The 15902-nt window shown below is 42.8% G+C and overlaps 1 protein-coding gene across 3 annotated transcripts in view; it reads right to left on the bottom strand.

The window, feature by feature from the left end:
- LDB2 (LIM domain binding 2) overlaps positions 1 to 15902 on the bottom strand; it is a 303189-nt gene that overhangs the window by 60749 nt on the left and 226538 nt on the right. For all 3 annotated transcript variants that reach the window (XM_084860351.1, XM_084860349.1, XM_084860348.1), the window contains exon 3: positions 2529 to 2701. In XM_084860351.1, the coding sequence (XP_084716477.1) occupies positions 2529 to 2701 (173 nt within the window). The remainder of the gene's footprint in view (positions 1 to 2528; positions 2702 to 15902) is intronic.

Here is a 15902-nt window from a genome sequence, read left to right as displayed (position 1 = left end):
ATTTAAGAATGAAAAGGTCTTCTTTGCTAACAGAAGGGTAGGAAAGAGGTAGCATGATGGGTCTCCCTGGGAAGGATTTTCTAAAGAGTATGCACTATTACAGAAATAGTCCTGCCCAAACCATTTTCAATTCAGCAAAGGGGGACATAAAACAGGGCATCATCCCCTGTCCTTGGGGGACAACGAGGTCTATATGGAAGCAGCTGTTCCCTGAGATACATTGGGGCCAGGCCGTTTAGGAATAATATCAGCCCAAGTCTAGTAATCAAGGGCTAGAAATTCTATTTAATGTTGGTTGAATCAACTGGTCCATAATCTTGAGTGCCCTGCTCAGTTTGGAAGTAAAACATGGAAGTAACAGGGTGATTCAAGCGTCATGTCTCAGGGCCCAGACAAAATGGTTCAATGGTTGTATGATGCTAAGGTCCAATAGACCTGATGGTTGCAATGAGAGAACTGCAGGTTTGTTGATGGACCAGCCAGGCAACGTGCCTCTAAATGACTTTGTGAATTACCAGCACTCAAACTAAATTCCAAGGCGCTCAGAAACTGCAGTTATTGGTCTCAACAACTGGGGTTGTAGCAAATCACTGTTTTGCTAGGAGTTGCCAGAGACACCTATAGCACTGGTGGCATGTGATGAGAATCATCACAGCTTCCCCCCATTCCCCATTTTGAAGTTGCCCCTCCTGTGCCACTGGGGGGAAAATCTGCTTTAGTTTACAACTATATGAGAAACACTCCAGTCTGTAAGGAGAAATAGCTGCTTTTAGCCACAGTGGAGAATTTTTGTTTGGTCAATGTCTAGAACTTTAAATCGTCTGGGCTCTTCTTGCCTCAGAGACTGCATTGCTAAGGGAGTTCTTCTTTCTATATAAACTCAGGAGGAAGCTCCTTGATAATACCAAGACAAGAGAAATAAAACTGCTCTTTTAGTTAGACCAGGCCTGCACACCTTGTGACCCACCAAGCTGAACTCAACCCACCAGCTGTGGATTGTGGCCTGACAGTTGCTTGACAATCCCCAAGTAGGCAGAAAAAACAAGATGTTATTGAGTCCCTGATGGCCACCACACATAGCTGGTAGTGGACTGCAACTGGCTTGGTAGATCAGATGAGTAGAGTTAGTGGGCAGAGTTAGCTGTTTCAGCTCCTACTTTCATGTATAACTGGACGTAGCTGTTTGGTTGGTTTATTAGAGGCAGTGGAGGGAAATTGAGGGCTCTGGGAATAAAAAAACTCTGGAAGATGAGAATTCTTGGGAAAAGTGACATCTGGCAGGTAAGGGGTATCTGTGTGTCCCAAAAAGCTTTGAAATAGTTTCCAAAGTTAATATTAGTTCAGGTAATACCTTCAAAGTCACAAGGTCACACAGCGGAGGTGGGGAACCTGTAACCCTCCAGATGTTGGACTGCAACTCCCATCTCCCCTGATATTTGGCCCTGCTGGCTGGGGCTCATGGGATTTTGAGTCCAACATCTGGAGGATGACAGGTTTTACATCCCCTGCCACAGTCTTTGACACTTTTTCTGAATATTTCCTAGGTTAAGTAGTTCCTCTATACATGGATGCACAACCTGCACCCTCAAACCCTCTTGTACAGCCCCTCAAGCCCCCCAGTCACTACCAGTACTTGACAGCTCACCTCCATCTCTTTACAATTGCAAACTGTCATTTTCCCCCCTTGTACAGTGGGAAGCTTCTGGGAAGACACTCAAGGAACAGGAGTCTGTGTGCCTGGAGGGGGGTGGGGGGTGTGTGTGTGTGTGTGTGTGTGTGTGAAAAGTGTGTGTATGAGTGCATGCATGCCAATGTGGGAGGCAGGGAGCATGTGTTTGTTTCGTGTGTGTATGTGTGTGTGTGTGTGTGAAGTGTGTGTGTGTACGCTATGTGTATTCACACTCAAGCACATATGTGGCCTCTGGCCCTGCATCCAACACTGTATGTAGGGCAAAACAGCTGAGCATTCTTGCTCTACAGGAAAAATCTCTATGGCCCAGGCTGGTGCTTTAATTTGCATGATGGAGGAGAGGGGGCAGGTCACCTCCAACCTGATATAACATACAAGGTGGGCATTACATGTTTATGCATGGAAATCCAATTCATATGATTTTTCCCACTCAATAGAAAGGAGGGGATCATGCAAATCTGGTCTCTGCATGAATGGGCCTCTATGAACAAGCATGAGGTTAATCTGTTATGGGTGTGGTGGAGTACAGAAGTTTGTGTCCATTCTTTTGCCACACAAATTAGAGCACCAGTATGGTAAGTATGTGAACCATGCCCAAGTCTGGCAATCTATGTTTCTGTTAATTGAAATATATTTATTAAAAAGAAGTAGTAGTGCTTTCTCCCAGTTTGTGGCTGATGACCAAGCAACTAGTCATGCAATAAAAACATTTTTTTAAAAATGGAAATTTAAGGTATCAGGAATCACTTCCACCATCTATGGGAAAACAATAGTTATTGTCTGAAAAGGATATTGAAAACCCAGCAATTGCATGTTTCATGTTAATCTTTCCTATTACCTTTGTAAACATAGGTTTTCCATGTTGAGTGACCATGGTGCATTGATCACAGTCCACTGTGATGGAGGAATTGTGGCATGATTCTTTTGAGTGCTTGAGGATGTAATACAGGTCTGTCACACCTCCTTCAAAGACAGTGCTAAAATAACGAGGAATGAGGGTTCTTCCAATTGCTGTTGGGAGAATACAAAGCAAATGAGCAAATGCTACTAGAGAGAACACCTTCAACTGTTTACAGCTGTTCGTTTACTAGAACAACAGTAACTTTAGAGCAAACTTAACATGGATTCCAAAGAAATCAATAAGAAACAGACAGAGCTGTTCATTGGATCTAGGCTTTTTATCCATGTAGGCATCATATTGTCAGATGAGGAATTGTCTTTCAGATGGTTTGGAGATTCTTGTGTACAAATAAGACCAGCAATAAAATGTTGCAGTGTGGAATGCTCCTGTTTAGGGTTCCAGTTAGCTAGCCATGACCTTTCCTAGAATACTTGATTCGATTGCTCCTCCTCCCCATTTTTCATTTTTCTACCCAAGAGTCAGTCAGCATTCCATGGCCACTGATCATCCCTAGTACTCACTGGGCCATTTGGGGGTTTCCCCCCATCCCTTTTTCCTAAATATTTTTTGTAGAAGTACAAATATTTTTTTGTACCTCTACAAACGTTGGGATTTCCCCAAACCTGTGGATACCTCCACTGTGTGTGTATGTATGGTGCCATTTGGCTACATAACGATCCACCAGAGAATTAGTTTGCTGTTAGTACATAGTAAGTTGCAACCTCATCAATGCATAAACAAGATCTATCTTAATCTAGATTAAAATTTGTAGTCTTTACTTGGATTGCCAAGCCTCAGGGTTGACCTTCAGTTTCATGACTTTGCAGAGCCATTTTATGCATGCCTACTCTGGAGTACATCTGACTGTGTTTAATGATAATTAATCCCATGTAAATATGCATAGGACTTCAGTCTCAAGGCCTCCTGTGGAAGGAATACATTCTCAGGGTAGGAACCAGAATTAGGGAGCCCTGCTCAAGGAGAATCAAAGAGGGTTGAGACTTTTTGCTGTTTGATTCACCTCCCATGTCCATTAGGCTCCTCCATGGGGAACCAGACACAGCCAGGCTCTTCTACTGGATTACCAGGTACCATATGCCCCTCACCAAAAGTCCACCCGTATCCTAACAGGCTCCATCTCCTGTCCTATGCAGCATCACACCTTAGTTCCTAGGCTCCTCCACCTGAGGAGCCTAGGAACTACGGTATGATGCACCTCCTCAGGTGGAGGAGCCTAGCCTCCTCCACCTGAGTCTCAGGGTCTGAGCCTCTGGAGACCTAGCAACTCTAGTTCTCTTACATAAACAAACATGAAATATAGGAATGTATCCAATGTTAGTCTAATTTAAGTCCTATTAATTTCAATGGGTCTACTCTAGTATTTGCTTTAATATCTCAAATAAAATATTTAAGTTGATTCTTGCCAGCAATATCAATGTTCAGTTGGTGTCTATTTTCAATGGCTGTAAAGTGAAATCAATGGCTGTAAAGTGAAATCAATGGCTGTAAAAAGGGTGGGAACTCCTTGTGGATAATTTCTTGCATTATATCAAAGAAATACTGGATATAACCTCATATTTTAACAGTATGGAGAGATAGGTTTGTTTATGTAAGAGGACTAGAGTTACAAGGTCTCCTGACATACGCAAATGTAAACAGATCCGTTTTTTTAAAAAAAATCTAACCATTCCAAAATTATTATTACACATGAATATTACTGTTTATGAACATGCCCATAAAATGCTCACATGGCATATAAGGATTTGTTGTATGTTATTCATAGCAGAAAAAGTAGCAAAAAAACAAACAAAATGGAAGTCTCCTAAAATTCCATAGGTGAATCAATGGCTGTAAAAAGGGTGGGAACTCCTTGTTGTGGAGAAGTTCTTGCATTATATCAAAGAAACAATGTGCCACACTCAAATTGAAGAGCCCCTTCGAGAGTGGAATACATTTTTACCTCACACAAAATATATAAGGCACTTACTATCAGGCCCCAAATTTTTACATCTGTATAAAGTTAATGAACCTACTTTTTTCATTTAAAATGATTATGCTTATCCCATTAGGATGTATCCCAAACTGGTGAATCAACAGTGATATGGAAGTACAATTTAGGATATATTAAAGTAATTTAAATAGTTTACATAGTTAATGAGTTCAATAAATAGAACAAAAAGCCAAACAATTTATATCATTATTTTCAATTGTTTTGTAATAATTGATTATAAATTGAAAAGATATAGTTGTAAAAATCAGAAGTATTCTGTTGCATCTGTAATTTGTACTGTATAAATGGAAGGGTTACAACAACCTATAATGATTATACAGTCACATAATATAATAAGCACTGGAACGTATCTGAAGATCATTTAGCTCATACAACAGGATCGTCCACACATAAAACTCCGTGAACCATAGATGTCAATTTCTATGTCTCATTCTCAGGTATCATGGATAGAGGGATTCTAAAGTAGGTCTCTACTGATATGGGTTAGCTAGCAAGGGGAAATGAGATGACTCTGGGCCAAAACAGACATTACTTTAAATCCATATCTAGCAACTGTGTCGTAGTTTTTTCATTTTTACTCTAGAGTAGGAACAGGGGGCGTGATCCAGATCTTAAAAGCCCACCACCACCCCAGGCAAGGTCCCAATCCAGATTGGGCCTCCTGTGCAGACTCTGGAGTAAAAAACAAAAACTATAGCTGCTAGATAGGGATTTTAAGTGATGTCTGTTTTGGCCCTTTCACTTAGCCCCAAAGGACAGAAGTTAAGTATCCTCTACCAGCCAACCAATTGCCCACAGTTCATCACTTTTCAGTAAACGCATGGTAGAAAAGACTGTGGGTGCACCTGTAAACTACCCAGTGATAAGGCTGGCCTGGGGGGGGGGGGGGCAGCTGGACAGTCACCTGGGGACCTGAGCTGACGGTAGCGCCAAGCTGAGCTCAGTGGTGGTTGTTTTTTTTTTTTTTTTAATGTACTATGTGCAGTGAGCTAGGGTGGCAAAAAGCAAATATCTGTAACCTCCCCCCCCTCCCCCAAGGTTCTACAGGTTGTTTAGGTACTAACTACAAACAAGATCTTCCTTTCAAGTAGCTTCAAAGTATGTTTCTTTTTCAATTTCCACTTTGATGTCATTTGTGATAAGTAAAAATCAGTGCAACACAGCTTTACTTTGAGGTAAAGTTACGGAGCACTTAGTACTTCAAATACTGTAAACACGATAAAACACTATATAAATAATAAAATAAAGCCATAAGCTATAAGAGGTCAGCTGGATACCTTTTTATTTATGACTTTTCTTTATTATTTTTAAATATAAAAATGGATATTCTAAAATAAAGAATGCTTACCAAAAGATAGGAATGGCTACAAAGCAAAAAACATTAAAAGTAAAACCTGTGATAGTTCTGCTGTGCTGCAGTAAGGGAAGACTGAAGAAGCAGCTACAGCCTAGGAGAGTGTAGTATATGGTGATACTGTCCTTTTAAGACTAGTTGTAGCACTCTAACAGAGGGCCTATGTCTTGTAGCTGAGGAGGGAGTGTTGGAGCTCAGGGAGGAGAGCTTGCAGCAGGAGTCGTTTTGTGTGTGCGTGTGTGTGCTGAACATAATAAAGAATATAGGCCTACAACTCCTTGAGAATCACCTTTTGAGAGCTACATGACAGAGACTTCATTGGGATCCTAGAACTGGAGCACTAGTGCACTGAAAGCAGAGCAGCAAATGAGAGATAGTTCGCTCTGGGCCCTTTTCATAGATGTTGCTGGGGAAAGGCCTGGGAGTAGCAGGGCCTATTACATGGCTATGTTTTACAACCCCTGCACAAGCCATATAACCTGGTAACAATGCAAAGCTGCAGGGCTGCCTGGGGGGGGGGATTTAGCCCAGGCCCCCACAAAGCAAGGGGTCCCCTGCTTCAGTTCCTGTGTGTACCATTTGGTTCCTGCCTTGACCCTGCCACATTGCTCACCAGAATTCTTGGTATTTTGTTTAGTTTTCATAAAAAGAGGAAATGGTTTATTAGAGTGTAAGATGACACTGAAACTCAACATATAATTGTGACATAATGGGACCTCTCCATGGCCATGGTGAAGTAAATATTTTACATAGTTGTGTATGAAACAGAATAGATGCTAATTTGAGGCTTAAGCTGGCTGTAAAATGTATCCTTGGGAGGCTGGAAGGGAGCAGCCTGCATATTAGCTGGGCCAGCAGCCCAACTGCAAAGGAGTCTAAAATCAATCACAGTAAGGTAAAACCTTTATGTCGGGGCAGCAACAGAGATAAGATTGGTCAGGGAGGCTTATGACTGGCCAAGGTCAAGTACCCCTAGTTACAGACTTTGTTGTAATGAGAGAAGGAACAGGGAAGCCTTAAAGGAGGGATTCTGTGGCAGAGCAGACAGCCTGTTCATGTCACAGAAAGAACTCCAGGCCTGCCAGGGAAAGAGTTCAAGGAGTGACTGAATGAATGCCACCTAAGATTTCCAGGCAAGGTGCCACTGGATAGTAATTTTCTGTGGCAGTTACCACAGGGAAGGGTGCAGGAGTGGTGTGCCTTAAGGGAGGAATCCTGAGTAGTGGAGAAGGCCAGCAGCAGGCCAAAACTGGAAGACCTGTTAAGACTGAGCCCCAGGAAGCAGACAGAAGTTCTGCCAGAAGGGGTTTGGAATTTGGAGGAGGTACTCAGGAGATGCACAACCAAATCCCTATTTCCTAATCCCCATGTAAGAAAAAATGAAGCATATTTATCATATTGCTTGACCCCAGGGCAAGGAGAAGCTGCAGGCAAGAATTCTCAGCTGTAGTCTGTGCATGTAATAATTCTCGCATGTGGTCCCCAGCTCTGTATACATATGCATGGGTCCTTGTAGGGCGCAGCAGCAGGGCCCCAAACATCACACCTGCACCAGGCCCCATAAACCCTCTGGGTGACCCTTCAAAGCTGACCACGGGAGGCACCAAAGGCACTCCTCGCCCATGGCACTATTTATCCTAGGGCCAGCCCTGCCAGCGATGACAAGAGTGCTAAGCTTCACGCCAGGGCTCTGTTCCTTTAAAATCCCGACAGCTCTTAGCTAAGGGGCAGGGCTTTGGGGCACTCATCTGGCCTGCTTTGCTATTTAGGTGCTCAGCTGTTCTACACATTCAAGTTTGGATTCAACATGAACAGAACCCAGAATGTTATGGGGTTTGACAGAAGGGGCAGCACTGTGTGTCAGGATTCCATTTGCCCACCAATGAATTTCTTGCATTCCCCTAAAGCAGGGGTGGGGAATTTGTGGCCTTCCAGATTGGACTGCAAATCTTATCAGCTCCAGCCACCATGGCAAATGGTGAGGGATGATGGGAATTGTAGTCCAATAATATTTGGAGAGTCACACATTTCCCACCCTGCCCTAAAGCACTGTGAAGCATAGCAGGCAAAGACAAACAGGATTGCCAATCAACCAGAAAAAAACCCTGGATTGGCCAGGTTCTGTTTCGTTTTGCTTTTGTCCTAGTTTCCAGAAAAAGCAAAGGGCAAAGTTGTTTCCCCTCAGCCATTTTTATTTGCTGTACACCTAATGTCAACAAACAGCTTTTGTGCTGGGTTCCACCCCCAGAGCCACATGAACGTATTATTCGTTTATTGACAGCTTTTTGTATCCCACTTTTTAGCTGGAAGGCTCTCATAGCAGCTACAATAATTTAAAGATAATACTTTAAAGCTTCTTAGAGATATCTTTCGATATGGTAAGCAGTATATAAATTGATTTTTTTAAAAGTACAATAAAACAGCAATTTATAAAATACAATAAAAATAAAAACAGCAGGCAAAATATTCCAGTGCCAAGCCAGGTTGAAGCACAATCTACAAAACTTGAAAATCTAAAAGGCCTGGGCAATTTATAAGGTCTTCAGTTGACACAAGACATCAGAGTCGGTGCCAAGTGGGTCTCCTCAGGGAGAGCATTCCAGATTCAGGGCACCACAGCTGAGAAGACACTGGTCCTGTTCACACATAACGTGAAGCCAGGATGCTTAGGGAATTTCTGCTAACCGTGGTAGCTTCGCATGTCATGTGTGGAGAGAAAAGAAAACCATATTCCTTGTGGTTGGTAAGCCATCCCCACTAACCACCCCTCTGCAAAAGTATTAAGGAGCCTGGGGTGGCTTACCTTGTTGTCTTGCTGGCTCCCCGGTGGCTAAAACAGGCTCCAGAGGACTTCCAGGCCACAACCATAGAGTCCATTGCCTAGAGCTTCTGTCACGGTGGGTGGCTCTCTAGCCACTGTAGACTTTCTCTATGCTTGCACCAGAAGACCATTTGCACCACAGAGGACGACGGGATGCTTGGTAACCACGCCAGGAAGATCACCAGATAACTACGGAGGAGGGCTGGTTAGCGGAACCACATGGCGCTGCATGGTTCCTGGTCCTGTGACGGGCATGCATATCATCATTTTGCTATCCCCCCCCCGTAGTTACCCTAACCACTCTCCCCCCATGCGTGTCTGAACAGGCCCACTTTCTCAGGACACCATCCACTTCCCCTCCAAGGGCTGGAGACTCCAATGAAATGTCTCTGATATCCAGGGAGGTTCATCTGGCAGAGGGTGGCCCTTCATGTGCCTGAGTCCCAAGCTATTGATGGCTTTAAAGGTTAAAATTAGTGCTGCGCCGAAAATTTCTTCCACATTTTTTTCAACCATTCTCATTCAATTTGATAGAAGAGAAATTGCTTTCGAATTCAATGGTGAAGAAATTACAGAGAAATTCTCATGGGTTGGGGTTGGGTTTCTTGGTCTTACCTTACTTAGGAGGTGGCCAAGGAGTGAGCACAAGCATCCTGCTTTTCATTGTACATTCATCTCTCTGGCCGCCTGTAGCCTCCTCAGCTTCCTACACTTCAATTAAAGCCCAGTTTAAGGCACCATGAGGTAATTCCTCCCATAGGGCTTTGTCATATCAGGATGTGCAGGCAGCCTGGGAGGCTAGGTGTGATTCGGTAAGCTCAGAAACACAACAGAAATAAATTATAAAGCATCCTGAATGAAGCAGAACAATGGAAGGCCCTTTCATGGAGGGAGAAAACTTTCAGGAAATTGGAGGGCAGATTCTGGCAGAGCACTAACTCCACCTCACCCCTGGAGCTAGACACAAGACTGCCCCCACCTGTGCTGCGGTGGATGCAAACTGGGGGCCAGCCTGCCAAGACAGTTGATGCTGTTGCAGCACAACCTCCCCTCTTAGGAAAAAAGAAGCTGTGCTGCAAGCCCTGCCGATGGGGAGCCCTACCTGGGAGAAACTATTGAGAATTTCTCCTCCTCCTGGAGAAATTCGATGAAATTGTCTTCCAAATTTCTCTGCCCGCAAGTAAGAATTCCAAGAGGCCATTTGCGGACAACTCTAGTTAAAACTGGCATTTTGAATTGTGGCTGGAAATGGACCGAGAGCCAGTGCAGCTGTTCCAATTGCCTGGTCCCAGTCAGCACTCTAGTTTCTGTATTTTGCATCAACTGAAGTGTTCAAGTAGTTTTCAAAGATGGCCCATGTGCAACACATTGCAGATATGTAATATGGAGATTACCAGAGTATGGTTAGGTATCATACCTTTGATATCTATCCAGGAGGGGCCACAACCTCAACTCATTAAAAGTGCTTCATGCCATGGATGCCACTTGCAACTTCAAAAATAGGGACATAAGTCCCAAGGTGCAAAACTGAAGGGGAGTACAACCCTACGCAGAACAGGCTGAACTACGCACCCAGAATCCCCCCATCGTGTCTAGACTGATTCAAGTTACTGGCCTTTATTCAGTCCATCACTGATTTTGGACATTAGTTGACCACCTCCACAACTTCACCTGAACTTGATGCAGTGGAAAAATAGAATTGGGTATTATCAACATATTAATGAGACCTCACCCCAAATATCCAGAAAAATGCTTTCAGCAGTTTCATGTAGATGTTACAAGGGGGACAAAATAGAGCCTGCAGCACACAATAGCATAGCTGCAATAGTCCCAAAGCATCAGCCTGTGGAAAAGGCCACGCTGTTAGGAATAGAACTACTGGGCTACCATGCTACTGATTCACATCTTGACAACTGGCCCAGAAGGATACTATTGTAATGGCGTGCTGGCTTGGAATTATGGGAGTTGTAGTCCAATACATTTGGAGGTATAGGTGATAGTATAGGTAACAGTTCAGGGTAACCAAAGCTGTTTCAGTGCCAAATCCAGAAGAGAAACAAGTCTGAAATAGTGGATCCAAGCACACTGAGCCCCACCCCTAAAGCTGTGCAAAACTGCTCACCTCTGCCCACAAATGGACCCCCTTGTCAGGGTGGAAACTGAGCCCATAGAGCCCCAGAGCAGTTCTGATTCTAAGAACAGCAATACGTGGGAGAGGAGCTCGCTCATCTCTCACAAGCACAGCAGCTGGCAGAGATTCCTCCTGCCAGCATCCCTGGGATAGATAGTGACTCTGGCAGTGAGAGAGCGCTGGAGGGGGGCTTGCTGGACGCTCGGTGCAGACGCAGGGAGCGACGACAGATGGAGGGTGCGGAAAGGAGGCGTTGCGCTCGTTTGGTGCTCAAACAAGGGTCACATCCCAAGGACCCAAGGGAAAGAGGGAGGATCTCTCCATAGCCCGTAAGTTCAGAGTCCTCCCATGGTTCCCCTTCAAACGGGGACCAACTGCCTTATCTGGAGCTTAGGCTACTCTGCTATCTTTCCCTACTGCTATCTGAAAGAGTCATAAAGGAATAAAGCCTTGGAAAGAATCCTCGTCGTCTGTGTCCTGAGTTGGCTATTGGAGGGGACTGCAAGAGGCAGCTAGGGCGCTCCTGACACCCCGATCAACTGGGTTTCACCTATGGATCTGATCAAAATCACTGAATTCTGCCCCATTTCACCCCCGGAGCTTCTCTGGGCTCTGCTTAAGACTCCACACAATGCAGACAGTCAGGTAATAGTAATGGCAGTCTAGCAACAGTTGAGGGAAGATAAGCGGTAGGAGGATCAGTGGCCATGGGGCAGAATGAGACATCTACCCAGGCCAGGGTGCCCCAAACACTAACTTTGCTGTGTTATTTAGCATAAATAGTGAGCTATAACTTTTGAGACACCACACTGATTACAATCATTCATATTTTATTGATTGATACAAAAGATTTTGTTAAAAATACTCCTTCAGGCCCCTCTGTGATTTGGATAGAAAAATCTCTGAAGCTTAGAAGAAAGTGCTTTCATGTAAAAAGGAAGATTCTGCTCATAGAGAATAGCAGATTCATTTCAGGATGGGGACTCAAATCAAGATGAAGGCCTACCAATACTATCCTCATGTGGATATTATAAAACTATGATATTTGTTGCCTAAATAACATGTAGAGAATGTAGAGAATCCCTACATTCTTGCACCTATTCCTTGTAAATCACTGCCCCATTTTGTCTCTTGTGGAGAATTTTGAGATGCCTTTTTAAAAGACTGCCTGTTTGCAGTAGCAGTAGACTGGACTACCATCCCTCCCATGCATCCCAACTGCCACCTCCCCCATTGTCAGAACTGCTTCTCCAAATACTAAATGTTGTGGAATGCCTTTAAACTAATAAGTACAACCAGATCCAATGTGAGATTAAGTATTCTAACAGTTATATAAAAAGGAAAACTATTATGCTCAGTTTACCAACACATTGTTTCAGAAGGCAGTGCAGGACAGGCTGTTGTAAGGTAAATAAAGACAGGATATAGCAGGGAGAGGAGAGACTTCAGCATTAAGTAATAGTGTATAGTGTATGCAGGGTGGCGGCGGCTGCAGCTCAGCCAGGGATCCTTGATGTAAGAACATGGGTTTTAGAAGCAAGCATGCGTGTCCCTAATTTCATTTGTGAAATGTTGGAGATCATGTAAGGGTTTGATCAAATAGCTTATCATACTTTACTACAGTAATATGGAATGTTGGGACCCAATTCACCCAGTTATTTTAAGTCCTACTGATTTCAGTTGGAGGAGTTATAGTGAAATACTATGCATGCTTATGTAAGTCCCGCTTCCTGAATGGTGGTTATTCAGTAATAAATGTGTTCAGGATTGCACCTTAAGCACATGAAATGGCAAGAGCAGCAACAGCCACCCGGGTGAAAAAGACCTGCCCTATGAGGGATTAAAACATCTGGTTGCCTCAGAAGCCATTTCTGGCAGGGGTTATTTCCTCTACACCCTGCTGTACCCGAGAGATTCAAGAACACGATGGCAGTTTGAACATCTGGGGGGACGGGACAGGAAGGCTTCTATACACCTTTACCCCCCCCCCAATCTTGTGTCTGCCACCAGAGATGCAGGAGTCCTAATCAGTAGTCTGAAGGAAGCCCCACCCATTATTTACATCTGAATTGTCTGTTTTTATTGTATTATAAATATATTGTAATCCACCTGAGAATTTTGGTTAGTAAGCAAGGTATATATATTTCAAACAAACAAACAAACCTACATAGAGACACACTTAAGAAATTTGACATGGCTCGTTAATTAGTGTAAACAATTACAGTAACCCCCATTAAAACTTTCCATCTACCCAATGTGTGTATTCTATGGTTTTTAATTTAATGAGAGAAAAGAAACTCAAGACCAATGTATAAGCATTTCAATTTTCAAAACCATTGAAATACTCATATGTTACTCTTTATGATATACAACAAAACATGAGATTTACCCATCAAGTCTGATATACAAGAAAACATAAAATATACCCATCAAGTTAATTCCTAGCTCCTCTAAGGCTAATCAGCAGAAATTAAATTTAATGCTAATCATCTTGTACAGTTGACATGTAATATAAAACTCAGAATTTCTTCTGAAAGAACCAAATACATTTGTGTTACTTATCAAAAGCATTTATACATGTTTTGTTAACTGATGATCCCAGGAGGTAAGAGGATATGGTTCCTCTTTCTACTTACATCCACTAGAAACAATACAGTGTAAGAAATGAAGCTGGTACTAATGTCAAGTTTCAATGTACACCAATGGCCGACTCCAAGATCAGTACTAGATGAAAGGCCCTGAGATTCTGGCACTCCATTCCTGCATTTCATGTGGCACATTTTGCATTCTGCTTTCACAAGTATAAAAATATAAGTATAGGTACCCTTTTCCTGAGTTCACTCAAAATTTGCAGTGGAAAGAGACCTTATTCAATCATTCTACAAATTTCCCTACGGATGGGAACATGATTTTATTGATTGTTTCTCCCCTGTCAAATAAGGAAACAGTGGCCAGATTCTCAGCTGTGGGAGGATTTCCAGGAGATCACATCACAGAAGGACCCCCTTTCAAAACAATAGCATAACACAGGGTTACCAGATCTAGGGATAGGTGAGAATTTCCTTTTTTTTTTTTTTTAAGAACTTGCCAAAATTTGCAAATTTCTTTATAAATGGAAGGGGGAAAATGAGATTTTAAAAAATCAAATGTAAGATAAACTGAAACTGACAGATTAGTCCCTTAAATCCCGAGGCTTTGAGTGCTTAGCTCTTAGAAGTCAGGGTCTGCATCCCTGTGTATTCAACTATATCTGTGGTGCCGAAGGAGGGTTGCCACCTCTTTTTTCTGACAGGCTCCTAAGGCTGCCTGGTACAACATAGTCCTCTCCATATTGGGAGTAGCTCTGCCTACTGAATCTGGCCAGTTCAGATGGGTGATAATTTAATTTCAGATCATTTTTATAAGAATTTATCAAAATTCACATATTTCTTCATACACAGAAAGAACTTGACAGTTCAAAAAATGTGGCTGAAAGCAAAACTGCCTCCTGAGCTTCAGATCTTGAAAGTGAAAGGGGTGGAAGCTGGGAACACAGCTAGACCCACCTCCTGACCTGTCAGGCACATTCCTCTGCCCTCACTAGGTTCCACTAGGCTCCATTCCTAATCCATCAAGGTCCATCTCTTGATCAGCCAGGCATCACTCTAAGGGAGAGGTTTTTCTTCCTCTCTCATAATACCAGAAACCTGGGTCACACAATGAAACTGGGCGGTGGGAGAATCATACCAGATAAAAGGAAGTACTTCTTCACACAGCATATAAACTATGGAATTCACTACCACAAGATGTAGTGATGGTCATCAACATGGGCAGCTTTAAAGGGAGATCAGACAAATTCATGGAGGATAAGACTATCGATGATTGCTAGTCATCATGGCTATATGTTACCGCCAGTGTCAGAGACAGTATGGTGTAGCTGGGGAATATGAGTGGGAGGCTGCTATTACATTCATGTGGGTTTCACACAGGCATCTAGTTGGCCACTATGTAAACAGAATGCTGGACTATAGGCCTTTGGTCTGATCCATCACAGGTCTTTTTATATTCTCAAGATCCAGCCCTTACAGCATGAGCTTCAGGAGACTTTGCAAGTTACATTTTCACCAGTAAGTAAAGGACAGGTAAATTCTGCCCTCACTGCCAGAGAAAAGGATAATCATTTGCTTTTCCCTATTGGAGTGGATGGCGACCTTTCACGTATAAAGGCAGAAGTAAAAGTATGCTGTCAGGGATATTATTGGTGGAGTACAGTCTAAACCTGATCCCAACCCATGAAGTCCTGACACAGAGAATCAACCCTGCTCTTCTTTGCACAGTCCCACCCTGGATTCTGCCCACTGGCCAGGCTAGAATGTGATGGAATGATGGGAACTGGCTTTTACAGATATATAAATAATGCTGGACTACGTTACAAAACTGTGTTATGATATAATGTATGTGAAGTTCTTTGATCACTCAAAAGTGCAACATAAATCCTAAGTAGTAGCATTACTGTGGTTAATTATTATAATAATAGTTTTATACCACTTTTCAGCGTACAAAGCACTTTGCAGTTCTTATCTAATTTGTCATGGATGAGATTTTAAATAATGAAAAGAAAATAGGATGAACACATCTGAATATGAATAAAAGGTATATCAATGGACCATATCATTGTGACAATGTTTCATTTCACTGATAAGCTGAATTCTAAAATGAAATAGCAAGGCTTTGATATTCCCCAAAGTATTACTACATTTGTCATCCTCTTCCTTTGAGGAATGTGAGAATGAATTTCAAAGTGCTGATGATGTTTCCTATAATATCCTGTGGTGTGATGCAAAATGGGGGCAATAATTCATCAGCCAGCAGTTAATTGTTTTCACTGATGTTGCAGAGATGGTTGTGCCTATGAAGTGGAAAATCAAAACAGAAGGATTATGAAAACATGCGCACATAGTTTGTTCCCATAGCCAAATGCTGCAGTTTGCAAATAATACTTCAGTTTGATTTCA

The sequence above is a fragment of the Heloderma suspectum genome, chromosome 5 (genome assembly GCF_057233095.1).
Source record: "Heloderma suspectum isolate Gila_16-S chromosome 5, 16-S_ref, whole genome shotgun sequence".
Classification (NCBI taxonomy): domain Eukaryota; kingdom Metazoa; phylum Chordata; class Lepidosauria; order Squamata; family Helodermatidae; genus Heloderma; species Heloderma suspectum.
Note: the sequence above shows the minus strand (reverse complement) of the source record. Positions and strands in the feature narration are given on the sequence as shown.